Below are 27,696 nucleotides of genomic sequence, written 5' to 3'. Positions count from 1 at the left end.
TGTGCTGCTGGTGGAACTGCTCTGGGAGAGCTGGGTATGGAGGCGCTGGGTTTAATTACCCAACTTTCTTGGGAAAGGGCTGCTGAAGGCAGGCTCCCCTCCAGCATGGTGCCAGGAATCCACAAGCTTGTGAGGTTTGAGGTTGGGAAGTCCCATTCTTTGATCCCTGCCGAGCCCTTGTGGTGCGGCTCTCTCCATCCCTGGTGTCCGGACCCACCGAGGTCCTTGCTGCCATCCTGGGGAACCTCACCTTAGGGGTAGCTTGGTCCTCCTGGTGAGAGGGGCTGAGGTGGTGTGGCCCCAGGCCCCAAGGGGTTGGTTGCATGCAAGGTGCTTCTTGTGTGTGCTGGTGGCATTCATGGGCCCGTATTTACCAAGAGGACAGGCAGAGTCTCAATATTTTCCTACAGAGGTGATGTCCTTACCGGACACATCCATGGTAGCATCCTTACTGGACACATCCAGTCCAGGAGGACATATTCAAGAGGGTGCAAGGAGTAGCTCACCTTAACCAAACCCCTCACTGGCTCAATACTCCTTATCCAGGCTGGAGCATCCCCTCTTCAACTTGTGGTGTTTCGATGAAAGAATTAAAAAAACCCCAAGGGTAGACAAGTGGCGGCAGTCCCTCGCTGGATTGAGGGTGTATCGAGCAGAAGTGGCACTGACTGCATGTGGAGGGTGATGAGGATGCTGCCTCCTCGCCCCCCACCCCGAGACATCGTGGGTCTGCTGAAGTCCCATTATTTGATGTGAAGGACAGCAGTCAGTTATAACCAAAGTGCCCGCTTTTTTGAGGGGGTATTTTTTTTATGGTGGTCCTACCCATTTGCTTGGTTTCTGTTCTCTCCTGGTGGCCGTGAAGACTCGGCTGAGCTCTCCTACCTCCTCCTCCGGCGCCGGGAGCGGAGGCTGCGGGCAGGGCTTAAGTGGCTCTTCAGCTCCGGGTCCTTGAGGAAGAATAAAACCTGGTTTGCTATTCCCTGTAGAACCTGCGCCGGCTCTTCAGCGCTGAGAGCAAGAGAGACCGCCTTTTGTCCATTGAGTGTTTGTGACTGAGAGGCAGGCAAACCCACAGGGATTGGGGTTTTGGGGAGATAATTATTATTACTTAGGTCCTAAACTCATGTATGGATTTTGATTTGCGCTTTGTTTTTACGTAATTCTTCTATTTCAGCACCAATGCATCTGCGCGCTTAAAATTTATCTGTGGAAAGCTTGGTCATGGAGTCTTCTATTCTTTTTAGCCTCCATCCAAAATGAAACGTTTTTTTTGTTTGTTTTTTTTTTTTTTTTTTTATATATGAAACAAGTGAAACCTCTTGGGTGAAATGTGAAATGTTAAACCTTTAATGCAGTGGTCTCTTTTACCATGAAATAAAAATACACTGAAGGGATATATCTCTGCTACTGCAAAGCGAAGTCACAGCAGTGCAGAGGCAGAAGTGGTACCTGGAGCCTGTGCAGGGAACAGCCAACATCAGGGTCATCATCTGCAGGCGGAGGGGGAGACTGAAATTAAAAAAAAAAAAAAAAAAAAAAAATAATCTATTAATTAGTTTATTAGTGGAGATTTTTAAAAAGTAGGAGAGTTTTTTTCTTGCTCTACTGACTAAAAAAATAAAAGATGCGAGGCTGAGATCTGCTACCTTTAAAGTTTTGGAGGGAACAGAAGGCAGAAATAATCAGCTTATTTCACTAGGTACAGATAGGTGTTTCCAGTTTAATACATCAGCTTCAAATATAAAACGTTCCAATGATCTTACTTTTCTTCGTTATGGTGAAGGTTGCATGTAACAAAAACATTTTAATAAAATCCCAGTTCCCATCCATATATAGCTTTATACCAATCGTTTAATAAGTTTTTGCAACTTATTAAATGTAAAATATCTGCCATTATTTTCTAAATAAGAAGTGAAAACGCTGTTGGAGTTCTTTGTTATATGCACATAAATGTAACCTGTGCTCTTGGCGAAGAAAAAGTTTTGCCAGACTTGGAGGAGAGGCTAAATTTTAGATCACAAACTGAAGTGTTTTACTGATTGCCACCAAATGAGAAGGTAAAAACTGTGATTTGCAAACCCAGATTAAAATACCTAATTTCAGTTTTCCCAATCATTCCTGCAAAATCTTAATAAAAACCCTGCAGCTAAAATATTCCTCATTAAAGCAAGTTTCTACTGCCTGTGCTGCTGGAGCTGAGGCCCAGCTGCACATTCTTTCACTTGGGTGCCCAAAAAGGAAAACAAAATAATAATTAATTTTTTTTTTAGTCTTTTTATTTTATGCTTAGGGATGCCATGGGAAAATATTTCTCACAAAGGACTGTGTGACCTCTCCTTTGCTGACTGTTTCTGTCCCTTCTGATCACGTTTTCAGATGATGGGAAGGATCAGAAGGCTGTAGTTACTGGACCGATAGGAAGGGACCTTCTTCCCCCTTGTTTTGTTTGGAAAAGGTGCTCCATGTGCTTTGAGCGGGTCTTGCCCCAAACTAGTTGTTCTGCAAAATCAAAAATACAAGCTGTTCCCTTGGCTTTTCCTCCATGTGAGATAAACAAGCCTAGAAGGCGGCTTTTAGTTAAGTTTGGTGCTTCTAGTCCTTCTCGAAGTGGCAGTGGTAGCTGTAATTCCCCTGGGAGAAGTCATGAAGACTTTCCCACCATTGCGTTGGCTGCAAATCTTGCCTTTAACGAACTGATTTCTGTGTGATGAGACTGTTCCAAGGGTGGGGTACTACTACTCTGGATGCTTTCTTCTAGATGACCCAGCCTTCTTCTCCAAGAGACAGTCACTGCCTAGCTCAAGCCCTGGATCTGACCCCCCCCCACTGGACAGAGCCTTATAGTGGGGTTTTGCCCACCTTTTGCTCTTTGTAAAGCCTGTGGTCTTGAGGCAGTCACTGCGAGGTAGCTTTATGCCTGCACTGTGATGGCAGAGGGACACCGGATGGTTATTACCATTGCCAAGGCTTCTTTGTTGGCAGCCCATTGATCTTCTTGTTCCAGTCACCTGTTCTTTCTCATACCGGTTTAACTGGGGGAAACATGCTGGCTTTGGGGGAGCAGGAGGCTATCCTCCTTGCTCCCCAGAAGCAATAGGATAAAGCCCTCCTAGATGTTGCTTTTACATGAGGCCAGTTGAGGATCCAGCTGTTGTGGGTCTTTGCCATGATTTTTGTAGCACCTCAACTGTATCTGAAAAATGTGTTCGAAGACAGAAGCATGAGTAGAAGTCAAGTGAGGATAAATCTCTGCTCTGGAGCCCTGATGTGCTGTCAAAAGGAGAGATAGCGTTAAGCAACTAAAAGGTGTTTTCAGAAAAGAACCCAACTGTTTCAATCTCCTGACCACAGTGCACCCGCAAGCCTCCAGCCAGCGTAGATGGAAGAGTGAGGGTCTCCAGGCTGGGTGGCAGAGGCTAGAGGCTGTGCGCTTGCTTTTCCAGGAAGGCTTCACTGCAGAAATTATTTGCAGTGTCTGTGTCAGACCTGGTGTTTGATTTTGGTGAGGTGTGTCTATGTACCATAAGAAAACCACTTCTTACCTTCCACGCAACAAATGACTTGTTGGCTTTGTTCCTCCTCTGTCTCGGCGTTGGTAATTGGGTTGTTGAGCTTTTGCTGCAGTTATGGGAAAGTCTCCTTTACCTCGTGTTGACCTTCTTCCACAACATACTCTGTCGTAGCCACAAAAATGCTGTCTATGCCTGTAGTTAAAGCAGCCATTATCTTCTGGCTTCCTAATGTTCTTCTTCCTTATGCAACATCTTGTCACCAACAGCATCTTCAGTTGTAGATTGCACAGTCCTCGGTCCTTCTTTTCAAATCTTCTCTTCTTTCTTGGCTTCAGGCTTCTTGACCTTGAGTCCAGAGCTCTGCCCCATCCCTTTGCTTTTTCAAGTCTTCCTGTCCCTATTTTACTCTCATCTTTGTCCCTTTTCCAATCTTTCATTTCTTACCTGACTAAACACCCACTGGTGTCTTTCCCACCTTGAAGTTGTTCTTTGGTCCAAAGTGTTGTAGGTGGCTGACCTGTGTTGTCCATACCTGAGTTGCTTTGTCACCTCCTTGGACAGTGTGTGGGTTTGAGGGCCATCTTGATGCCGAGGCAAGAGAGACACAGCACTGTCAGTCTGGAGAAGTCCAAGAAGCTGCCAGATGGTGGAGTGCAGTGGTGCATGGAGATCCTCATGTCGATCAAGACGAGCAGGGTAACCACGTTAGCCCAGCTGCAAGGCAGGGTTGGTTTAATTTGGCCCCAGCATCATGCTGACATAGTTGCATGGGATTCATTTCTGCTTGTCCTGTTGGTGCTACTTTGTACTGTTGCATTGGGTGGACCTGCTGGACGTGTTTTTTTTTCTGCCAAGTGGCCTTCGTCCTCATCTGGAGATACCAGATCAGTCTGCTTTGGTCGCTTCCACTTTCAAGAGTGTTTACTGCTGAATCAGCAAACTCATAAATCCATCATTTCCATTGCTGGTAACAGAATCTGCAAAAAACCTCTTGGTCTCCAACTTGCATTTCCCAAAGCTACTTTCTTGATGTTCTTCAAGAATGCAACATGTTTCCATTTGGTTTTTTTAGCATCTAGTATGTTTGTAGGAGCTTAGCTCTCCATGCATCCAGCATGCTCTCCCACAGCAAGCTTAGCAGCCTGGCTTTCCCAGGAGTTTCACAGGAAACTAAAGGCCATGCCAGCTGTGTAGACAAACAGATATGTGGCCTGTGCTTGGTGATGGATCCTGACCCTGTGCTGCTCGGTGAGCAGACGTGTCCCCTGCCCCACAGAGCTGGGGTAAGGCTTTAAGCTTTGGGTTGAGTAGCTTTTGCTTAAGCCTGATTTCATAAAACTTGAGTCACGTGTTAGAGACTTTTTATCAAGAGCACGGGATTTCTTTCATCTCATTCGAAGTCTAATGATACGCTCGAGTCTTTTCTGGGAAAGACAAGGAGAATTGGTAAATGATTGGGATGTTTGCCTAAAATGCTGCTTTTCATCTGAAGGGTTTTGGGAAGGTTGTTTTACCTTTTTTTTTAACCTTATTTCCCCGCAAGAATTTCAAAGGGATTTACAAAGTTGTTTCTTTATAACTAAAAGTTTAAAAGGTTTAGTCAAAACTTAGGGATGGTGTGTAGTGAGGTTTGGGTATCGGGAAATATCTCGATTTTTAAATACACCTGGCCCTGCTGCCCTTTCCTGGTACTTTTCTTTAGGGGCAGAAACCACTCCTGACTCGGTTCCTGCAAACTCCATTGCATCTTTCCTTTTTCTGTTTTGGGTGCCAGATCTGGAACATCTCTCTTATGAGGAAAGGCTGAGGGACTTGGGTCTTTTTAGTCTGGAGAAGACTGGGGAGGGATCTGATCAACACCTATAAATACTTAAAGGGTGGGTGTCAGGAGGATGGGGCCAGTCTTTTTTCAGTGGTGCCCAGGGACAGGACAAGAGGAAATGGGCACAAACTTGAACATAAGAAGTTCCATCTAAACATGAGGAAGAACTTCTTTCCTGTGAGGGTGGCAGAGCCCTGGAACAGGCTGCCCAGAGAGGTGGTGGAGTCTCTGTCTCTGGAGACATTCAAAACTCGCCTGGACGTGTTCCTGTGCAACCTGTTCTGAGTGGACCTGCTTTGGCAGGGGGTTTGGACTAGATGATCTCCAGAGGTCCCTTCCAACCCCATATCATTCTGTGATTCTGTGATCTTTCTAGTAACAGAGAGCACAACCAGAGCCCTTGAGGCCGAGAACTTTGCCAGACAGGTCATGTTTGTCCCACCTCTCCTTTGGAGGAGATGGACTCAGGGTTGCTGGGCTGCCTTGGTAGCAAAGCCGACAGAGCAGTGTTCGTGCCTGTGAGCGCTTTTTCTATATGCAGTCGTGTGATTTTGAAACTTTACATTAATGCAGTGAGTGGCAGGTCTTGCCTTGAAGAATTTCATGCCATATACCCAGACCACAGTGAAGTCTAGACACTGGAAGAGTCCACCGTGGTGGCACGCATTAGTGAGCACAACAGCAGATACTAGTAGCTTGCCTGATTTCCTACAGAAGAGGCTCTACGTCACCTTTCTTCAAAAGCTTATAGAGTACTTTGCAGACACAGATTTGGTCTGAAATGGTTACACCTGCTGTCAGTTGGGAATTCTCAGACTTTTTTTTCCCCTTCCATTGATTTTTTAAGACCCCTTCTTACAGTCTTGATGCTGAAGCTCCGTGTCACCCTGAGCTTGTCTTGTTCTGGCCTCGGACACATGAGAGTTGGTTTCTTTTTTCCCATTGTGAACTGAACTGCCTTACTTCTCGCCCTCCAGCAGCTGCAGATCTCAAATTGCTTTACAAAGGAGATAGAAGTCATTAATCCTATTTTGCAGATACCTGGGGCAACAGCAGCGGAGTGGCTTGTTCCAGACCACCCAAGATGTCCAATGTTGGTGGCAGGAGGAGGAATAGAGACCTGGTCATCCTAGTCTTCTCCTCCCCATGAACGTCGCTTCCCATTTTTAATGGATTAAAAATTCACGTTTTGACTGCACAATTCCCTCTTTGACATCTGCAGAAATAGGTTGGCTGTACTGACGTTGTTTCAGGAAGGTAGAAAGAAAGCATAGCCAAGGAGAGGAGCCCTTGCTAGAGAGTGCTCTGCCAGCAGCTCCCTTATCTCTGTCTGTAGGGGATGTAGGTTATTTATTTTTTTTTGTTTCCTTGGTCTCCATTTATCTCAAGAGTTATGTGAGGAACCCCATAAGCAAGTCCTGTGTGGACATCCATTCTCCGATCCCTGGTGGGCAGAACAAGCCACCTGGGGACTTTGGTCGAGCTAGAGGATATGGCCAGTATTTAGGACCAAATTACATGTGTAGCTTGGTGAAGAAGTTGGCTAGCTTATAATTTTTGGTTTAAACCTGCTGGAGATGTTAGGACTAAATGGAAGTGTGCATAGCTGGGGTTGGACTAGGAAAACACCCAGTTTGTGGTAGAGCCTGGCTTAGTCTTACAGTAGGATGGTGAATTTCTGCAAAGGAGCTTTGACCATAGCTGCAGCTATTTCTGTCTTTGGAAAAGGGTTAATTGAGCTGGTTGTGGTGCCCTACGTGGCATCTTTTCAGGGTGACTTCCTGAAGGGGAGACCTTCCAAAGAGGCAGAGCCGGAGCTGCCCCCGATGTGACTGGGTGGGAAGAGCCAGTATTGCAGGATGGGTGTGATAGGTTTTCTGGGCTAAATCCCACCTCGTGGGCCCTCCGTGCAGCACCCAGCTGAGTTGGGAAGTGGCTCCGTGGGGATTGTGTGCCATAATCCCATCCGAGAGTCACAGGGGTCCCCAGCTTTTGGGCTAGCAGCCGTCCCAGCGGCGGGTGCTTCACCCGCTCCCTCCCTCTTTCTGGATCCAACACCCATTTTCCCCACTCCTGACCCTGCTGAGCACCTCTCCTTGCCAGGACCACGGGGCACCACAATCCTCACCCACCCCTGAGACGCTAAACACCCTCCCCCCCCCAGGAAAGCTCTGCTAATGCTTTCTATCATGAATAGCTCTAATCCACTCTTTATTCAGCGCCTTGATGAATTTAAGGCTGCACCCTTGCTGGCGTCTCCTCCGGCGGAGAGTATCCCGTTAGAGCCGTGACTCCCTGGCTCGGCGTTCCACGACCCGCCGGGCCATCGCTCATCGGGGTTTCTGAGCCAAATTCAATACTGGAAGTTTTGGTGGCTCTTGCGAGAAGAAGCCGACTCTTTGGTGTTTGGGCGGCTTGCAAATAGACGGGCTGGCTAACGCCCGCTCTTCCTAATTGGGATTATTAGGAAGATATTAACCATATAATGTTTTGGCAGGGTGCTGGGTGGCAGTCATCATTTCTGCTGCTACAGTATGTTTAAAAAAAAAAAAATTTTTTTTTTTTTTTTTAAAAAAAAAAGAAGGACAATAAAGTAGGCTTTTTTGTTGGAAAAGAAGATTTCATGTTATCTGTGTTTGCAGGCTTTCTGGCTCATATGCTGGAGGAATCCTTGCTGCGGGGGTGTTTTCATTTTCTCGTCTAACATGGCAGTGGTCCATCGCGGCGGAGGTTTTTAGCTTAAACAATCTGTTTGTGGGGCTGCTGATGGCTCTCACTGTGCGTTTTGAGGAAGCATCCACCGCAAAAGAGAGATCAAAGGTAAAACATCTCAAAGTGAATAGTTCTTTATTTTTTTTTTTTTTCAATTAGTTATCACGCATCTGTTTAATTTCCTGTTCCTTTAGTGCTTAGTGTTGTTTGTATAAAAAAAGGCCAAATCTGGGGACTTGGTTCATCACCTGTGATGGGTGGTGCCCATCCCTAACCTACCTGGATGTTCAAAAGTGCCAAACATTGGAAGACCAGTCCACTTTGCTTAAGGGTTGAGTTGGGACCTGTTGGATGGGTTTGGGGTTGGTTTGTTTGATACACACAGGCTGAGAACAGGAAAAGCAAAATCATTTTCCTCTAAATGTTTTAGTGCAAAGTTTGGTTTCCTGCACAGAAGACTCAGACGAGGCTGTGGGTGTTCCAGATTTTGTTTTCAGAACTGTTATCTTCCCTTGGGGTAAAGAGATATATTTTACAGAAAACTTCATCTAGTCAGAAACTCAGGGTTCTACTGAAAAACAGAAACGACCAAATTTTCAATCACTTCTTCTTTTGAAATTAAACATGCCCCTAAAATAATGGCATTGTTAAATACAGAGACTTTAAATTTCATGCTATATTCTCTACTTTATAAACAGACCAGGCAGCCAAATGACATTTTTACTTAGCAGTCTTCTTCTTTCTACTTCTATTTCCCTGAACATCTGATCTCTTCACTCACAGACTTGCCTGCTGTGACTCCTGTAAATTGTGTGAATAAAAGGATTTTTGTCGGGCTAGGCTAGAATTTCAGGAGTCGGCAGTGGTAGTTTACTCAGCTTCGTGAGTTCTCAAATAACATGTGTTATCAGTGGTTATAGAGACCTTGTTTCACCACTGGATTTTTTTTTTTTTTTCCTTTTCTGATGAGAACTGTCCCAAGATCTCTACAACCTGAACTCCACCGAGATGGAGTTGGGCATTTTCCAACCTGCTCCCACATTTCACGTGCCCAGTTTCCAATGGGATTTTCAGAAGCAGTTAAGGAGTTTGTTTCAATGGTTTTTGTGTGTCTGGCATCCCACGCCTTGAAGAAGCCAGGCTGCCAACAGCAAGCTCAGAGAGCTTTTCATAAATCAGATGGTCGTGCAGACATCTTCAGGGCTGTGCTTGGAGTTCATCAATACACTTGGGAAATTACTGAGGTTGTTCTGAGTCCTGCAGCGCAGCTCTGAAGCCCACAAACGTTTTTTTGGAAGTTATGGCAGGTGTTTCCGTACGGCACGGCAGCGTCCAACATTGAATGCTGGGCAGTCAATTAAAAATTACCGGCTGATCCTATGACCACGGCAAGGCAAGTGTTTGCGTCCTCATCAATGACTGAAATAAGCAGGGGTGACGCTCTGATGATAGACGGAAGTGCTGTCCCGCATGGGGATGGGTGGGAAGGTGAGGATGGGTTGTCAGCTCCTGTCCAACAACATCTGTTGGGACTCTAGTGGTTTTTTGACCACCAGGGATCTGCCCTGGGGCTTTGCTTCAGGTTGTAACATGGGCCAAGCGGCCAGTGATGGTGGAAGAGGAGGCAAATTCAGAGGAAGAGCAGTGGCCAGCAGTGTACGTGGCACTGACCCAAGGTTTCTATGTGGAGTTGCTCTTGTATCCTCTTCCCCCTCCACTAAATGAAGAAGACTCAGCAGTGGTCTGATGGTGTTGGGACAGCATGGGGCAGATAGAGGTTTTCCTTAGCGTCAGCCAGGGATGGCCATGGTACCAATAGCGAATAATCCTAAACGAGTACCAGAAATACCCCGCACTGTGCTGCCTGGTCTGGATACCTTACCCATTTTATCTGAAAACTCTTAAAAAGATGCTTGAAAATGCACTTTTAGACTAATGAGGGATATCACATTTCATTCCCTTTGCTTAGGAAGTTTGAGTGGCTCCAACTTTAGCCCTCTCTGCCTGAAGAAGAAGAAAAAATCTTCCCTGTTATATAAATGAGGTCTCTCTATATAATGGCATTATTTTAGGGTATGACTTCTGAAAAATTGGCATCATTTGGCATTAAGTGCTGGGCAGCCTCCCCTGTGCAGCAGAGGTTCAGAAACTGGAGCCCATCGCATCGTTATGACCTGACGGTGCTAATTAGGATCTCTGTATGCATGGAGAGATAGCTCTTCAGCTGGACACTTTTTAAAGAATGTTTTCTGTTGAAAAAATGAAATCTCCCTGTAAATAAGCAAAAATAGCCTGTGTTGTCTGCATTAAAATCCACTGGTGCTCACCGGTGGATTTGCCTTTCTCTTGTAATTGCTGCACTGAAGCTCGTTTGATCTCTGGATGTTTTTGCAAACTGCAGAGAGTAATTGTGAACCTGTTGTTGTTGGTTTTTCCTGTTTTCCCTTTCAGATCTCTAAAGTTGGTGCTTTTTGCTGCGGGCTCAGTTTGTGCAACCAGCACACGATAGTGCTTTATATCGCTTGTATCGTGCCTTGGGTTCTCTCCCGGCTTTTCAGAAAGATGGTACGTATTTTGCTGACCCAGACCTCTATTTTTGTAAGGCAGTGAGTAATTCTTCTTTCCAAGCCCTTGTGCCACTTCAATGTTGATGTACAAGCAGGGACAGTCAATGGTGTGTCTAATCAAGTTGGTCATAACCCACTGAAGTTTCAGTTCAGACACCAGAGCCACCGGTGATGATTTAGGGGCTGTGCTCACCCCAGCCATCTGCGACCTGCCCACGTCTCCTGGCACAGGAGTGCTCTGCCCCAGCTGCTTGAAGATATCTTATGAGCAACCACGAGACTTGATACGTGGAGCTAAAAACTGCTCAGCGTGTAGGAAACAAGCACGTTCAATGACCTACCAACCAGGAAAGCAGATAAATATCTGTTGGTGAGAAGTCGCAGGCACATGCAGTCTATGTGCACTGCTTCTCCTGGCTGATGGCACTGGCTTTCTCATGCCATCAACTCATCTGGAGATGCATTGATGTTGATTAACTGGTGGTAGCAAACGAAAGCTGTGTCCACTCATTGCACAGCATCTTGCAACTGCTGTTGGTAGTTGAAGGTGCAGCTGGAATAAGCAGCACGGCAAGAAGGATGCAAAGGCTTGTCTCTAGGGGGAAGCCATCTTCTGCATCGCCTTGGGATGTGCCAGGCTTGGTGGTGTCCAGCTCTGATGCAGCCAGGGCTTGAGAGTCCTACAAGAGATCAGCTCTCAGGTGAAGAGCGCCTGTTTCGTGCCAGCTGGAAAAGACCAAAGGAAGGCTGACCTTTGGTGAAACAGCAAGCCCCTGGTCCAGTCAAATATGTCCCTTTCATCTCCTACCAGAGATATCATTCTTACGATGTCTCTCCTTCTACACCTCTTTATTAAACTTGCTCATTGGGTACAAAGGTGAAAACACCTTTTTCCATGCCTGGCTTATGAAGGTGATACGCACCTGGCTGGATGAGGCTCCTGGGTGATGTTGAGGGGCTCTGGTGTGCTCTTATCTTCTGGAAGTGGTCCTCTGCGGGTCAGTGCATCAGGCTGGATGCAGATGTGTTGCAGAAACTCAACTTTGCCCTGAAAACCACACACCTCAAACAGAGCAGCTTCTCTGATCGCTCTGCAAGTGGCCCTCAGAAGCCTCCATCTACTCCCCCTCTCTCTCTTTTGTCCCCCTGAAGGTGACAGTTGGGCAGGTTTCTGCTGGGCCAGTCCTGCCTGTATTTTTCCACCCTTGACCTGATAAATCAGATGTGATTCTGGGTAATGGCACAGGGTGTAATAACTAAGCCTGGAGTGAAGGACACAAGCTGCAAGAGAGAAGATGCAACTCAGACAAGCTTGATCCAAAATCTGTTCAGCATCTCCAGCAAACCCCTTTCTGTCTATATATTTCCTTTAACACAGTGAAGACTCACTTCTGGGATGTATTTGTGTTCTTTTAACAGAGCTTTTGTGGTTTTTTTTTTTTTAACCAGGAAGATCCAGAGAGACCTCTGTGATTTCCAGCAAGGACAATCCTGTGCCAATATAATATTCCTGGGAAGTACTTTTGACAGCCCAGTAGTGCCTGTTGCAGAAAACCACTTAACGAGAGGGATATTTGATGGAATATAGTGCCTTTTTAAGTAAAAAAGAGCCAGCTTCTGAAGGAACTGTGGCCACCACCGTTATCAATCTGCTTTCCTTGCTCTGTAGATCATCACTCTGAATGGTGCCTCTTCCCCATAACCCCAACTGCTGAAGAAGGGCTTTGATTGACAGGGCAGTGGCTAACGATAAAGCAAGCGTGCAATATTCTGGGGTGGGATTTTCCAAAGCACTTAAAGGAGTTAGGCACAGAAGTCCCTTTGAAAGTCTTGTCTTCCTGACCCCTTAGGCAGTCTTGAAAATCCCACCCCAAAAGTTGGCCTATCCAATTTAGCCAGTGTAATCGCGATGAAGTAAATGGCAAAACTGACTCCTGATGATGGTGATGATGTGTGTAGTTGTACTAGAGCAGCATTTATTTATTTTTTTTAATTTTTTTTTTTTTTTTTGCCAGATGGAATACCAGCCAACTCTTAATCGCTGCAAAGTGGGTTATCTCAGCCTTGCAGTGCTTCAGCCATCTATGCATGTCATGCCATGATTTAAATGTGAAAGATGCAATGAGTATGATACTCATGAGTCCTAGCTAATATTATTTGCTTCACTTAAATTTCACCCTGCCATGCAAAGGAGATCAGTTTGATGCAGTTTCCTAGTAATCCACAAAATCGTAAGGTTTAACATAGCATTTTGTAGGGACTTACTATAAATTGAGAGATCAGCTCTGTGTAAATATATTTGATGTTTTTTCTTTATCTGTTCTTGAAGTTCCAGCGTGATTAAACTAAAATAAACATTGTTATGCAATATGACATATTTTGGTGCAGGAATTGTCCCCAGGCCATTTGCTGAAGTTGGGTTTATGCTTCTTGGCTGGTTTGCTGCCTTATCTCTATCTGCCGGCTTCGTCCTACCTCAATCGAGCCCGTTGGACATGGGGAGACCAGACGACTTTTCAAGGATTTTTGACCCACTTTCTCAGGGAAGAATATGGGACATTCAGCCTGGTAAATAAGGGTCATTTTTAAAATGACTTTATTTTAACGTATGAAATAGAAGAACGTTTCTATTTGTGACAATTAATGGCTCGCAGGGGAAGAAATTGAAAATGCTTTCTTTTTTAAAAATTTGTTTCTGATTTTGGCCTTCTGATCTGTCAGGTTTTCTGGGAATGGATCAAATGGCTGGGAAAGCAAAGAAACAATTCTCTTTGCCTTTATGGGGTGAGCCGTGTTATTTACTGGGAGCTGTATGGGTGTCTCTTATTTGTAAGAGCCCAAAGAGCGGACTGTGCTAGAGGGAGATGGTGACATCAGTTTTGTGTTTTTCTTGTTTTAAGACAAATAATTGTCTTTTATTTTTATTATTTTACACTCCGCTATTTAAAAAGGTCGCAAGCAGGTTTTGGTGCTGTACCTTGAGAAAAGATTCCTCAACTTGCGTCTTAGTAATACAGAATTTAAATGAATGATAGGTTTGAGGGGTCTCAGAAACCTCTGATTTGAGGTCTGTGCGCTTGCCAAGAGAGGCAGGCGTTGCATGGTTGCTTGCAGAGCGTAGGGTTTGCATCGGCCTCCTCCAGCCCTGACTTAGGTGTCAGAGCCTTGGGTGGCTCTGGCCACCCAAGGACAGCAAGCACCCAGCACCCCTTCTGTCCTTCCAGCCTAAGAGATTTCAGTGCAGAGGGCTGGGAAATCGCACCACTGGGGGAAACCAGAGAAGAAGGTGTGGCCTACACATTGGCTCACTCCTTGGGGTCCTGAAACCCCACGTCCTCAGAAATTAAGCCCCCGCATCCAGCCAACGTGATGCGGCGAGCACCGTTGCCATTCCATTACAGCCTTCTCGGAGAGCCGGATGGCTGTAGGATGCGAGGCAAAAGACTCGATAATTCCTGCTGCTGTTACTTAATCTTTCCAAAACTCCTACAGAGGTAAGATCCACCCTCTGAAGGACTTCTGCAATTTCTGCTGTTTTCCGATTCCCAGCCGTCTCCCGAGAATGGGACTCGGTTGGGCAGAGCAATACCAAGGCATGCAAATCCCTTAACTCCGTTCTCCATCAAATGTGATGAATTCAAGTTGATGTTCAGGAGGCTTAGGGATGGACGGCGTGTAATCCTACACCACAAATCACATTTACGATGAACTCCTCTGAAGCAGGAGCAATAAATGCAGCAAAATCCAAGTGTTTGGTCCGGACACCAGTTGAGCTAATGCCAGAGCCCTGCCTGGATGGACGGACAGCCCTTGCGTCCCACCGCTCCGTTTTAAGGGCAGGCAGGTTTAAAATAAAACAGAGAAAAGACTCGGGAGAGGATTCCACCTGTAAGCCAAGGAAAAGAAGTGTCTTCTCCTGTGAGGGATGTGTCTGTGGCCAGAAGCCGTCGGCTGCCAGCCAGGTGGGGCTTTGCAAGGAACAGAGAGGTAGCAGTGGTGCTTCAGGAGCTGTGGGCTGACTCTCCATCCTCTAACACTTTTATCTTCTGATTAAATCTTGAATGCAATTAACTATTCCATTTTTATTGAGATTAAATATTCCTTCCCGACCTCCTGGATCCTTTTACCTTATCTTTTATCTGGTAGCCACCACTTTTCCAACAAGCACCTATGAAGGTAATTCCTTGCCTCCACTGAGCATGTCTTCTTTCCTGGGCTTGTGCCATGGATTGCAAGTCTCTGCAATAAAAATTCTCATATATCTCATATAAATCTCGTACAGCTCTGCCTCCGTCAGGGCAGAGGGGATAGGGATGAGTCTGGTAAGCAAGGAGTTGAGGCTCACGTGCTTGTTTCAGCCTGTGGGGAGACGTCCCAGAAAATAATTGCACTGTGCAGATATATAGGATGAGAGAAAACGGTCTCAAATTGCACCAGGGGAGGTTTAGATTGGATCTTAGGAAAAATTTCTTCACTGAAAAGGGTTGTCAAAGCATTGGAACAGCGAAGTGGTTGAGCCACCATCCCTGGAGGTATTTAAAGACTTGTAGATGTGATGCTCAGGGACATGGTTTAGCGGTGGACTTGGCAGTGTTAGGTTTACAGTTGGACTTGATGATTTTAAAGGTCTTTTCCAAACTAAATGATTCTATGAGATAGCGGAGATCATAGCTAAGCCATATGATGTGCTTGAGTCACAGGGTAATGGGTTGGTAGCACCTTGTGAAAATGCTTTTCCAGGTGGTAAACCCTGCACAGGGGCATAATGTAAAACAAAAATATGGGAGATAATGATGCAATAAAGGTTTGAGTAGAGTTTTCTGTCTTATTCTTGTTTAAGCAATTCCTGTTTCATGTGACCACCTTGGGGTACCACCTGAAGGGGTTTTGAGGAACCCTGTGTGCTCAAGGCTCTGCAAACAGAAAACCAAAAGACTTTTCCTTGCCCCAGTGATATGACTATCAGTCTGTGGGTTTCTCATGGGTTTTCTTTCTTTTTTAATCTAGGCCAAGTCGGAGACAGGATCCAGTATGAGAGAGATGCTGGTGTGAGTAAAATCTTGACTGTGCCTTTTAGTGGAGAGAAACCTGTTGCTGCTGCTGTGATTTTTGGCCAAAGTGGCCTCTGTCCTGCCTTTCCTCGGCTTGGTCCGGAGCTGGGGCTGTGTGTCTGGCACAGGGACATCAGGCGTGTCCGTCCATCTTCCCCATTGACGGAAAATTGCTGGATCCCCCTCCCCAGTGGTATTTCATTCAGAATCCTGACATATAAATGGCGCTTGTTCCCATTTCTGGTAGACTTAATCCCAGCAGAGTGGGAATATGTTACGTTGTGCTTATTCCCTGCCTCTCTTGGCACTTTAATTGAGCGCAAGGGAGCGATTTGGGGATGATGCATCCACGCACTAATTTCTCTGCAGTTTTCAGCTGGCGCAGATGAAGTCGGAGCTCTCCCTTCCTGTCCTGGCCCTGGCACTCGTGGCCTGTGTGAGCACAGCACTGCCGTAAGTTGGAGGACAATATTTGCTCTGACATGCACTGTCCTACTGGCCGCATGGGCAGCTTCCTTTGCCTTCTGCTGGCTGGTGCAAAAATTTCAGCAACTGGCTGCGGTCGTCTATTAATTAAGAGCAAAATATCCCTGCTCCTGCTAACCCTGTGGCTTTGTAGACGGCAAGCTTAAAAATCTGGAGAAGTGAAGGCTCTGGAGAGACCTTATAGCCCTTATAGCAGCCTTCAGGAGGCCTACAGGAAAGCTGGGGAGGGACTTCTTATCAGGGAATGTAGCAATAGGACGAGGGGGAACGGTTTTAAACTGAAAGAGGGGAGATTGAGATGAGATATTAGGAAGAAATTATTTGCTGTGAGGGTGGTGAGACACTGGCCCAGAGAAGCTGTGGCTGCCCCATCCCTGGAGGTGTTCAAGGCCAGGTTGGACAGGGCTTTGAGCAACTTGGTCTGATGGGAGGTGTCCAGGAGGGTTGGAACAAGATGATCTTTAAGGTCCCTTCCAACCCAAACCATTCTATGATTCTAATCTTGAAAGCCTGATAGTTTTGTGCTTTGAAAACAGAATTTTCATAAGTTCCAAAGGTAAAGAAAGGCTCATCAACTCCTTGTACTAAAGGCGTTTAGATATGCAGAGAGAGAGTGGTTTTCAAGCACGTGTCACTTTTGTCTCCTTTTTCATTGTGCCACTAGAGCGCTACATTATTTTTTTTTATAGGACAAAGCAGCAGAAATCACCCGTGATCTGGCTCTTCGCTGGAATGCTCTGTCTTTATTCCCTTTTCTTCGCTTGGAGAGCTAATTTGGATATTACAAAACCTCTGTTTCTGGGCGTGGTAAGTCACACTCCAAAGATTGCTCTGGCATGTTAATTTTTGGAAGAAGCCATAAAACCACCTCATCAGGAGCGGGTTGTTGTGGTGAAGCTGAGCAAAGTGAAAAAAAAAATATGGCTAATTATTCCGTTTCCTTGTAGCTGGGGCAGCAGAAACAGGGTCTGTGGGATTTTGTTCCCCAGGTGGAGCGATTCTGGCTGCAGAGCAGTGCCGTGGTGGCCGTGCTGGCGGGGCTGGGACTGGCCACGCTGGCCTCGGTCGGGAGCACCGTGCTGGAGGGCAGCCGGGTGATGCCGTGGATGGAGTGGCTTTCTGCTCTCGCTCTTGTCACTTCTCAAATTTGGGCAAATTACAGGTAACGAATCCCCCAGGTGTGTGTCTTGGGGCAGCCTCGCAGGGCTGCGGGGTGCTGTGTGGTTGGGGTGCTGCTGTAAACCCCCCCACACCCCTGGTCCTGGGGTTTCTGTCCTTGTCTGGAAGTGGGAAAGGCACTTTTCACATCCCTCCTAAGCTTGCATGGCCACAGCCTGCAGGACTCCCTTGTTTGTTCTCCCACAACGTCACCAACCACTGACTCCAGGCTCTAAATGGGGGTGTCATGTAGGTTGAAGGAAGAAAACTGTGTAGATACATAAGCTTCTAATGAAAAAACCCTTGTAAACCTGTTTTTTTTATTTCCTAAGGAGTCTTGGGTATTCATTTGACTTGAAGAGTCACCTCCTTCCCCTGCTTTACTTCATGAAACCTTATGCTCTGGGGTTTTTCTTATGTTTTTTGCTTTCTGAAGAGTTACATCTGTAGTGTAGGGCTTCCTCATCCCATAACCACACCAAAGACTCAGCAGTGGCTTGGGTAGGAATCACTGTAGCAGTAGGGATGCTCAGGTGGAGGCTGACCAACTGGTGAAGTGTAGAACGTGCAGAACTTCATACTCAGGAATCCTTCCTTCGCACTCATCTTTCCCCAAAGGCTGGTCCTTAGGTGACCCAGCCGTAGCTCATGTCCTGAGCCATGGCATGGAGTGTCCTCTTCTTGAGTCCATACCTGGAGTATGTGAAACACATGACTGTGTAACAAAAAAGATCTAATTTCAGATAATGTGAATCTGCTTCTGCCTGATGCTACAAAAACATGGCTTTTTAGTGCTTAATTAAAAACTTTCAAAGGGTGGGGAGGATTTCAAATGCTTTACAGAACCATCGCTGTACTAGTACTTCCAGCTCCAACTAGTAAGTCTTCAGGTTTAGCCCAAGAAAAAAATCAAGAATTAAGGTGAAGGCATACAGTGAGTGTGTATTTTGGCAAAACGGCAGTGGCTCATGTCTCTGGTGCTGATTTCTGGGAAAATGTAGTGTAAATGCTCCATTTCTGCATCTCGGTTTCTCTGTAAATGGAGATGATGCTTTTCAGCAAGATCTGACCAGGACGAAGGCCTTCACCTGTCCATGCCTATTGCATAAAATTGTTCTGAAGATACGCAAAGCCATGCAAATACCTGTTTTTAAAATACTGTTTTTTATCTGTTCTCTTAAGTGCTTGTGATCAGAGCAACAACTACGTTGTTGATAAGTTTGCAAGGAATCTGCTGTCCTCTATGCCAACGGGTGCAGTGATCTTGCTAAGAGGAGACTTACCCGGGAACGCTCTTCGTTACGTTCATTATTGTGAAGGGATGAGGCCAGATATCACCTTGGTGGACCAAGAGGTAGGTTGAGAAAGTAATATTAGAAGAGGTAGCAGGCAGATTTAAAAACAGGAAGCAAAAGTTTAGTTGTTTCTTTCTCTTCTTGAGGGCGTTCTCTTTGTTCAAATAAAATTCATGATGCAGAAATAAAATTGATTTTTTTTTTTTTTTTTTAAAGGGTTGTGGGTGGCTCTGGGACAGAGCATGGTGTCCAAGGCCCATTCAAGCCCCAAAAGGCAAGCGCAGGTAGAGAGAAGGGGAAGCCCAAGTTCTTCATCATGGCAGATATCCAGATGTGGCACAGGGCTGATGTTTGCCTTGCTGAGGAAGCTTTGTCCCTGCTATTTTCTGTGGTTGCCCCAAAATACAGATGTTGGGGCAGCAGAAGGCTTCTGGGAGCAGCCTGGAGGGCAGCAAGGCAGCAGTTGCCCCATGGATGATGTGGCTTTGGGGTTTCTCCCGAGGGCTTTACCACGCCAGGGCTCATTCCCTACATCCCCTCTGTATCTTGGTCCCCCAAAGGTGGTTTTGCAGATCTCTGCCTCTAGTTTTTCATATTAAAACAGAGGTGCTGTGTGTCCCTGGATAGTGTTTGCACCCTTTCCTTTTTTCCTGAGAAACTGGAGAAGGAAAATCCCCCTTACAGGAGTGGACACCGACGCTTCTACTGCCACATCACTCCCTGCACTTGGTTTTGCCACAAGAGTTTGTGACTTGTTGGGAAACCCCAACACCTCATATTTAACCAAACCAAAACCCTGTTGTGTCTTTTACCAGCGGTAATTATTTTGTGTTTCCTTAGAGTTTTGTGAGGACCACATGCCTCTGAGCAGGAACCACTGGTGTCCTGGTCCGATGGTGCGGTCCCAGGCAGCTGCTGAAGCGGGAGGTGACCTTACTGAGCAAATAGAGCCATTCCTCCAGCAGAAACCGTTTTCTGTAACTTCTGGATGTGAAATGGATGAAAACTTTGTTTCTTGATTTAATTTTGCTTATATTTTTGGTGATAGATGATGACTTATGAATGGTATTTGCCCAAGCTGGCGAAGCATTTACCTGGTGTTTATTTTCCTGGGAACCGGTGGAATCCTGTGGAAGGAGTATTGCCTGATGGGACACTTGCTTTTAATCTCCATCGTTTCCTCAAAGTAAATAAACAGTAAGCATTTCTTTCATATGTAACAGCTTTCCTAGAATCTTTGACCTTTTTTTTTCCCTCTTGAAATTGTTTATGGAACAGCTTGGTACTGCATCCAAAAGACCTATTTTCTCCACTGACTTCCTCCCCGGTGGTGAGATTATTTTTGCAATTAAAGCAAATATCTGTGCAGAAGTAACTCCATCCATATATAATGTTGCTTGTTGTTTTGAGGGTGGTTTGGTTTTTAGGAAGGAAAAATAAGAAGGTGATCAGCAGAGAGTATTTACTGATTCTTTTTTTGTTGTCGTCGCTGATACAATTCATCACCCAAAAAAAAGGAACATTCCCGTCTACTCAAAGTGACGATGGTTGGAGAGCAAATTGCTGCTGCTTCTCCTTCGTGAACGTTGTGGCCAACTGATTAGCATAGAATGAATGTATTCCAGGAATAATCATCATATAAAAATAGCTTAGTAAGAGTGGAGAAAGGATTAGATACTCACATGAATAAGACTAGCATCTGCATTTAGACTAACCGGGGTGGGCCTTGCGAGTGTGGGTAGACAGAAGAGCATTTACCAGGTGCCGTCAGGAAGAAATGGGCTTCTCCTACGGCTTCTGGCACCTTGGTGAGGTCCAACACAGGGGAGAAGATGTGTCTCCTGTGCCGGCGGCACAAGATGTGCGGTGCCAGATGGCGTATTTGCTTCCAGTGGGAGAGCCGGTTTGCAGGGTTGACGCAGAGACGTGCCCTTTTCCATGTGAAATGGTCTGCATGGGGTATCTGTGCCACAAAAAAAGTTGTGCTGCTCAAGACCTGTCCCCTGGCGTGGGGTGCGTGGCTTGCTCAAGCACGTGGAGTGGCCCACTGTCTCTGGCATGGCTTCACCATTGCTCTCTCTGGGGGTTTTTTGGCAGCAAGGAAGTGTTTGCCTGCATAGGCCTTCACGAAGGGGACTCAACCTGGAGAAGGAGCTATTCTCTGTGGCCGTGGGGCACGTGTGAAAAGTTGGTTCCTTCGGATGTTGTCTTTGACCCAGGAGAGTGGATTCATCTTACACGAAATCTCTATAACTGGACTGAAGACTACGGCAGGTACGAGGCAGAGGCACAACTCTTGCTCCTTCCTGCTCCTCATTCTTCTGTGTCCATTGCAGTGTTAGAGAAATTAAACGAGCTCTAATCATAATGTTTTATCTTCTGGAACATGTAATAAATCACAGAATCCCAGACTGGCAGGGGTTGGAAGGGACCTTCGGAGATTGTCTAGTCCAACCCCCTGCCAGAGGAGAGTCACCCAGAGCAGGCTGGACCGGAACGCGTCCAGGCGGGTTTGGAATATCTCCAGAGAAGGAGACTCTGCACCCTCTGTGGGCAGCCTGTCCCAGGGCTCTGCCACCCTCAAAGGAAAGAAGTTTCTCCTCATGTTCAGACAGAATTTTCCATGTTCTAGTTTGTGCCCATTGCCCCTTGTCCTGTTACCAGGCGCCACTGAGAAGAGTCTGACCCCATCCTCTGACACCCGCCCTTTAGATGTTGCTCAGCATCGATGAGATCCCCTCTCAGTCTCCTCTTCTGAACAGCCCCAGGTCTCTCAGCCTTTCCTCAGCAGAGAGATGCTCCAGGCCCCTGATCATCTTCATAGACTCTGCTGGGTTCTCTCCAGTAGTTCCCTGTCTTCCTTGAACTGGGGAGCCCAGAACTGGACACGAATCCACATGTGGCATTTTTATTCATAAATGGAGAGCACGTTTCTAGTCAAATATCAGGTCCATTTCCAATCTTAAAACTTGATCAGGAACAAAAAAACATTGAGGACTTGGGACATCCAAAGCTTTAAATGTCATAGACTGAACTGTGATGGGTGGTAAAAAGCTTCTCTCGCTTTGAGGATAGCTAGGATGCTGTGAAATGCCTAATATACCAGAGGCTCCTTCTGTGGAAAGAGAGGAATAAAGTTCTATGAATGACCGAGGATCAGCTGAATTCCCTGTTTTCAGAGCCAGAGGCTTCATGACAGGTTTTCTTCTGCTCTGGGAGGTCTGTATCTGCTCGGGCTAGAAGGGTTGATTGCGTGGTGGGTGAAGCACAGTGACGTGGACTTGATGGCTGAATTTTACTCTCGTTCCCATTTAGTTTCAAGCCCTCTTCCTGGGAAGCTGTCGCCAACGAGGAGATGTGGCAAGCCAGGTGATGCTCCTTTGCTCCCTTCCAACAGCCGGTGGGTGATGCCAACTCACTGGCTTGGAAATACACACCAAGGCAGACAGCTTGATGGTGCATGGCCTTATTGGATCTAAATGTGCCAAGCTTTGGAAGGAAAAGCTTGGCAGAATGAGATGAAGGGTACAAGGTCTCAAAAAAATCCTTCAGGAAAGCGGTGGTTTTGTTCGCCTGAAGGTTTTGCTCAAAGTATCTTGAAAGAGCGGAGGGTAGTTTGGACACAGGGTGAGAAAATACATCACGGAGAGAAATTTCTCTCACTGATGACTTAAATGGAGATGCTGGTGTACTGTCCCGTACGCGGACATGTTGAAGATGTGTGTAACCATGTGACCTGGTTACGTCAAGCAGTTATTATATGGAAGTTTTTCTTGTTTTTCTAGGATGAAAACAGCTTTCTTTATATTTGACCTTGCGGAAACTGCCAGTGTGACTGCAGAAATGAAATCACAACTTTACACCTTTGCGTACACCGTGAGTCATGTACTTTGGTTATGAATAACCCCTGCAATCTCCATCCTTGTTTTCTTTTTTTTTTTTTTTTTTCCCAAATTTCTCAGTTGGATAGGAACATGGTGTTCTCGTGTAGGTCAGCAATCCTGTAATCTGCGTTCTCCTTCGTTCATCCAAACCGGGAGCACAGCAGATTCAAAGAGATTTGTTCAGGGATTTTATCCATTCCTGCTTGTCGCCTCGGTCATGGAGGATGCCAAAAGCCAACCAGCCGACACCCTGCTTTTGCTATAATTATGTTGTCTGTGCCGGGCTCCAAACCCCATGCCAAGAGATTGCTTGTCCTAAAGTCCCCTCTGTGCAGTTGTCCCCTCTGTCATTACACAGCCGTGCATCTGAGCCAGCAAGTGTAAAATCCGACAGTCTTCTTGCTGCAGATTAATTGGGTTGCAGTTCATACCAAAGAATAACACCCATAGAATCACGGAATCATAGAATCGTCTGGGTTGGAAGGGACCTTTCAGATCATTGAGTCCAACCATCAACCTAACACTGACTAAACTAAACTAAATTCCAGAGCACTGGAAGAGGCTGCCCAGAGAGGTGGTGGAGTCTCCTTCTCTGGAGACATTCAAAACCCGCCTGGACAAGTTCCTGTGCAACCTGCTCTGGGTTGACCTGCTTTGGCAGGGGGGTTGGACTAGATGATCTCCAGAGGTCCCTTCCAATCCTATGTGATTCTGTAAACCACCACTAGCCCATGTCCCTCAGCTCCGTGTCTGCCTGGCTTTTAAATACCTCCAGAGATGATGGCTCCACCACTTCCCTGGGCAGCCTGTTCCAATGTTTGACAACCCTTCTGTGTGAAGAAATTTTTCCTAATAGCCAAACTAACCCTCCCCTCATGTGTAAGCGGGTGTAGGTATCTCTGGAAATACTGAACTGCACAAAACAATCAGTGTGTGTCAGCAGAGAGGAAGAGCCTTTCAAACCCCAGCAAAGAGTCAACAAATAGTTTCCTTTCAACTCTTGCCCATTTTGCTGTGATTTTTGCTTTTCTGAAAAGTTCTTGCCTGCCTGCCTGCTGTTGAGCTTTTGCATATTCCCATTCAAGTCAAGACACTGCTGAAGTCCTGTGGAAGACATCCTGGTCTCCTGAAATATTAAGTAAATGTCTTTCCAGGCGCGGAAGTTAAATCTCCTGGTTTTTTTTTTTTGTCCCCAGCCTGGTGTAACACCTCTCCCAGGGAAGGGTGGAACGTGCGGTGGGGTTATCGCCATCCTCTGTAACGTTTCTAGACAAGCAGCTGCCGTGGGAAGGGAAACATTTCAGCCCCCCCTTGGGTTTCTGATTCAGGCTATTGCGCGTCGCGTGGCAAACACGGAGCGAGTTACAGAAATGCTCCGACTCTGGGCTCGGACATCTAAATAGCATCTGTTCCTTTTCGGGCAGTTTTGAAGTACCGTTAAGAGCTGTTGGTCCAATCCGTTCAATTAATTTGTGTCGTGTCCCCTCCCCCCCTTCCCTTTTTTTTTTTTTTTTTTTTTTTGTCTCTTTAACAGTCGTACAAAGAAATTGTCGACTCTCATCCCAATCACCCGGTGAACTGGCACAAAAACTACGCCATCGCCTGCGAGAGGATGTTGCGTCTCCATCGGGGGGATGTGGACCCCGAAGCCTTGCTCTCCGAAACCGTGAAGCATTTCCTTCTCTACGCCGAGAAGGCGGAGGACGATCCCCAGCGGCAGGATATTCTGGAGGCGGTGAAGCACCTGAAGAAAGAGCTGCAGGGGCTGAGGAGAATGAAAGCAGACGTGAGGGGGGGAGCTGGGTAGCCCCCAGTCCTGCTGAAGTGCTGAAATTGTGAAGTCGGGACTTAAAATTAGTCCTCGACAGCGTGAGGATGGTTTTATAAGGTGACAGAAAGGGCCACGGAGAGGAAATCGAGTGTGATTGCCTCCACAGGATCGTACTGTTGTTTGGGCTTCGATTGCTGTTGCCAAATGAACTGTTTGTGTCGTTTTTTGGGGGGGAGGAGGGGGAGAAGCTCATCACTAAATAAAATACTGGGTTTTTAAAAGGAGAGTTTTCTTTTAAATGAAACCTGCACATCTGTTGTACAGTGAAGATCTTTGAAATGTTTTTTTAGGAATGCAGCATCCTCTATAGGTGCAAACACTGTATTTAGACTTTAAATGATTCTTCTGTTACTGAGCCAAGAGGTTTCCTACAGCCCCTTTTCTTTAGCTGTGCGGTGTCTGGGCGTTTTTATGGTCACGGGGCAGCAAGGTTGGGTAGGTTTCCATCTGGAGAAGGATGTGGGGTGGTGCCCTTTGCAGGAATGTGATTACTCACTGTTCCTTCCATGTCTGTGCTGCAGACGTGATGTCCTCCTGGCGTGGGATGGTGGGTAGAGACCAACCCAGCTCTTTCTGCCTCCCTTGCTTTGCGGGGATGGTTATTTCCATTACATTGGGATTTTATGCTGGCATAGACTTTATTGCAGTGGTTTTCCAATAGTGAACAAGAAATCTGTGGATTTTCCCTTGCAAAGCACTGTGGGTAGCAACCTGGCATCTCCTGTGCCCTGGGGCAGAAGGACCGTGGTGGTTGAGACCCTGTGCAGAGACATGAGAGCAGCCTCCCTGGGACACTGCTGGCCCTGTGGCTCGTGGCATCTGTGCCATGCGAGCCTATAACTCTCCTCTACTCTGCCACATCCTTGCAGGTACTGGGGATGCCAGAACTGCAATTTTAGAGATCTCGGGGGCTTTAACCAGGTGTGAATCCATCCTGCTTTACAATCTATCCCAAAGCAACTCAGTTAACAAGAGCTCAGCTATGTGTTTTCCAAAAAAATATGACATAAAATAGCACATCTTTCAAAATGTCATTGATTGTCGTGTCCTTCAAATGCTTAAAACGGACCCAAAACTCTGGTATTGTTAGTGGAAAGTTGTGTTTGTCGAAATTTTCTTACTTTATTCTGTGGTTCTGTGAGAACTCAGCCCAGTGGTTTTATAGGAGAGCAGTTGCTGCCAGGCCAGGATTTCATGTGGACTAGTAAAATTTTCAGAGAAGGAAGCGCCTTCTATAAAGATCGTGTTATCAAGTGGAAGCTTCCCGGTGGTTTGGAGGAGCGGAGCTGGATTTGTGCGGGAGCGAGGGGTGTTGCACGTGGATGCTCTGTTGCGCTCTGGTTTGAGGTGCGTGTAGGTGCAGATTTAGGCTCACGTGGCTGCTAATCCTAACGGATCCCTTTTAAAAGTATAGAAAACTTTGTTGATGCTCTCTCTGAGTGCTGAGTTTTCCCAGGATGACTTTCGTTGACTGCTGGCTGTATAAAAATCAAGCTGCCATCTAGGAATCTCTAACTCCGGTTGGAAAGTAACGTCCTTTATTTTTCTCCCTCTCGTTCTGATGTATTTGTCTAGTATGATTCCCGTAGCAATTCCCCGTGTTGCTTCTATAAGCAATTCCCATACAAACAGAGATATGTACAGCAGATGAGAAATGAGCAATGAAATGAAATAAAAGTACGCCTTCTGGGTTGCAAAGCCACAAAGCAGAGGGGAGAGAAGGAAGAGGAGCGGTTCAGGGGTGTCGTTTTAACTCTTTGTGTTGTAATTGACTACATTTCAGGTCGATCGTGCCTCACTTAAATCTCTTCCTTTTTCTCAATCCCCGCAGAAGTGTTTGTACAGAGCGGGGGAATATCATACATTCCTCCGTGCAGCTTTCTCAGGGCCGGCTTTCTTCTCCCTTCTCAAATTCAGCCCTTCAGCCTGGCAGAAAAGCATTAGGCATCCAATTTTTGAATGCTTTTGTTACCTGCATTATTGAAAATCCATTCAAGCAAATATACTGAGCTGAGGGTTTTCTTTATCTTGATGAGATGCCCCTCCTTAGCTGCATAGTCTTGAAATAATTGGAAGCTTTTGTGGATCCCACTATCTACTCGGGAGAAAAGAGGGGCTGGACAAAGGTATCCCAGCCTGCAGCCCACGCCGGGTAACGTATCGTTCATAGATTGTAATAAGCAGCGACGCGAACGGCAAGGAGAACATTCCCACCGGCAAAAGCCTTCCCAGGTGTGAAGAGCAGGGAAAAACGCGATGCTTTTTTCGGGAGCGAAGCAGAACTGGTTCACGCGCGCCGCGTCCGTATGGATGGTGTGATCCGGGTGTGCGTGGTGGGTGCTCAGCTCCAAGATACCACCCACGGCTGATGGCAGAGGGGAAAATATTTAACAGAGAGGGAAGATACAGAAATTCCTCCCCCCTGAATCTGTTCAAATGAGATTTGCTGGTTGGTGCTTGCAGACGAGGCGGTTGCGTGGATGTTTCTGAGCCTGTTGGCTAAAAGGCTGGCTGAGGGATGCTGGCAGAAGTTTAATTTTTATCAGCTCCTCTTAGGTGGCACCCTTAAGTTTATCAAACAAGCAAAGCTGATTTGCTCTTCGTTAGTCTCAGTTGCATGAATCGGTTGCCAAGTAAAGAGGATTTTGCATTTTCCTAATTACTTTCATATTTGTGTTTTACCTCTATTTGTTCTCTTGCAAAACTGGTCCTAATAATTAGTCAGGCTCCTGCTGCCTAGACCTTAAAAAAAAAAAAATAATAAGGGGGGGGGGGGGAGGAGGAGGGAAAAAAAAAGACTTCTGAGGGTTTTTTCTCCCTTATAAATTCATTTTTGTTACAAGCATCTTTTATACATATTACTAAAGGGAGCGCACTAAGAAATGCAAATAATAGTTCTTTATTTTATTATGACAGTTAATTAATAGCAACCTGTTTTAATGAATAAAGTCACTCAGAGTCCTTCAGCACTTCCTAAGTAGAGGCCAGAATCTGTAGGGATTCTTTTTTCCCCCCCATTGTATAGCTCCGAGACTCCGCGCACTATATAGGGCCTGTATAGAAATGCTCGCTAATGAAGAGGGAGGGCGAGGAACTTGTCTGCATTCAAAGATCACTGGTGAGTCATTCAGTGAGAAAAGGCCCCTTGCTAGGAATAGTCACAGTTCCGCGGCATTGTGCTAGCAAAAGGGTTTGATCAAAGGTCTCCTGCCGAGCTTGCATGGTTTCCTTTCATACGACGACCATAATTAAAACCACTAATTCTCTTTTAAAATGCTGCAGGATGCCATGTAGGCATCTGTCTGGAGTGTCCTTTGTGCTGTCGGGAGCTGTTAAGGACCAGCGCCGAGGGCTTTTCAGCGACATGCCAGTCAG

The 27,696-nt window shown here is 46.2% G+C and overlaps 1 protein-coding gene across 1 annotated transcript in view; it reads left to right on the top strand.

Annotated features, from left to right (window-relative positions):
* Positions 1-24,538, top strand: part of TMEM260 (transmembrane protein 260) — a 37,417-nt gene extending 12,879 nt beyond the window's left edge. Inside the window, exons 4-16 of the mRNA XM_074149600.1 lie at positions 7,980-8,157; positions 10,501-10,614; positions 13,005-13,184; positions 15,624-15,664; positions 16,037-16,120; positions 16,843-16,960; positions 17,143-17,315; positions 18,494-18,665; positions 19,655-19,803; positions 20,704-20,880; positions 21,922-21,975; positions 22,392-22,482; positions 24,025-24,538. Coding sequence (XP_074005701.1) covers positions 7,980-8,157; positions 10,501-10,614; positions 13,005-13,184; positions 15,624-15,664; positions 16,037-16,120; positions 16,843-16,960; positions 17,143-17,315; positions 18,494-18,665; positions 19,655-19,803; positions 20,704-20,880; positions 21,922-21,975; positions 22,392-22,482; positions 24,025-24,297 — 1,804 coding nt within the window. The 3' untranslated portion in view covers positions 24,298-24,538. The remainder of the gene's footprint in view (positions 1-7,979; positions 8,158-10,500; positions 10,615-13,004; positions 13,185-15,623; positions 15,665-16,036; positions 16,121-16,842; positions 16,961-17,142; positions 17,316-18,493; positions 18,666-19,654; positions 19,804-20,703; positions 20,881-21,921; positions 21,976-22,391; positions 22,483-24,024) is intronic.
* The last annotated feature ends 3,158 nt before the right edge of the window (positions 24,539-27,696 follow it).

Source organism: Numenius arquata, chromosome 6 (assembly GCF_964106895.1).
Source record: "Numenius arquata chromosome 6, bNumArq3.hap1.1, whole genome shotgun sequence".
NCBI lineage: Eukaryota > Metazoa > Chordata > Aves > Charadriiformes > Scolopacidae > Numenius > Numenius arquata.
The sequence above is the reverse complement of the archived record's forward strand: the minus strand, read 5'-3'. Positions and strand labels throughout refer to the sequence as shown.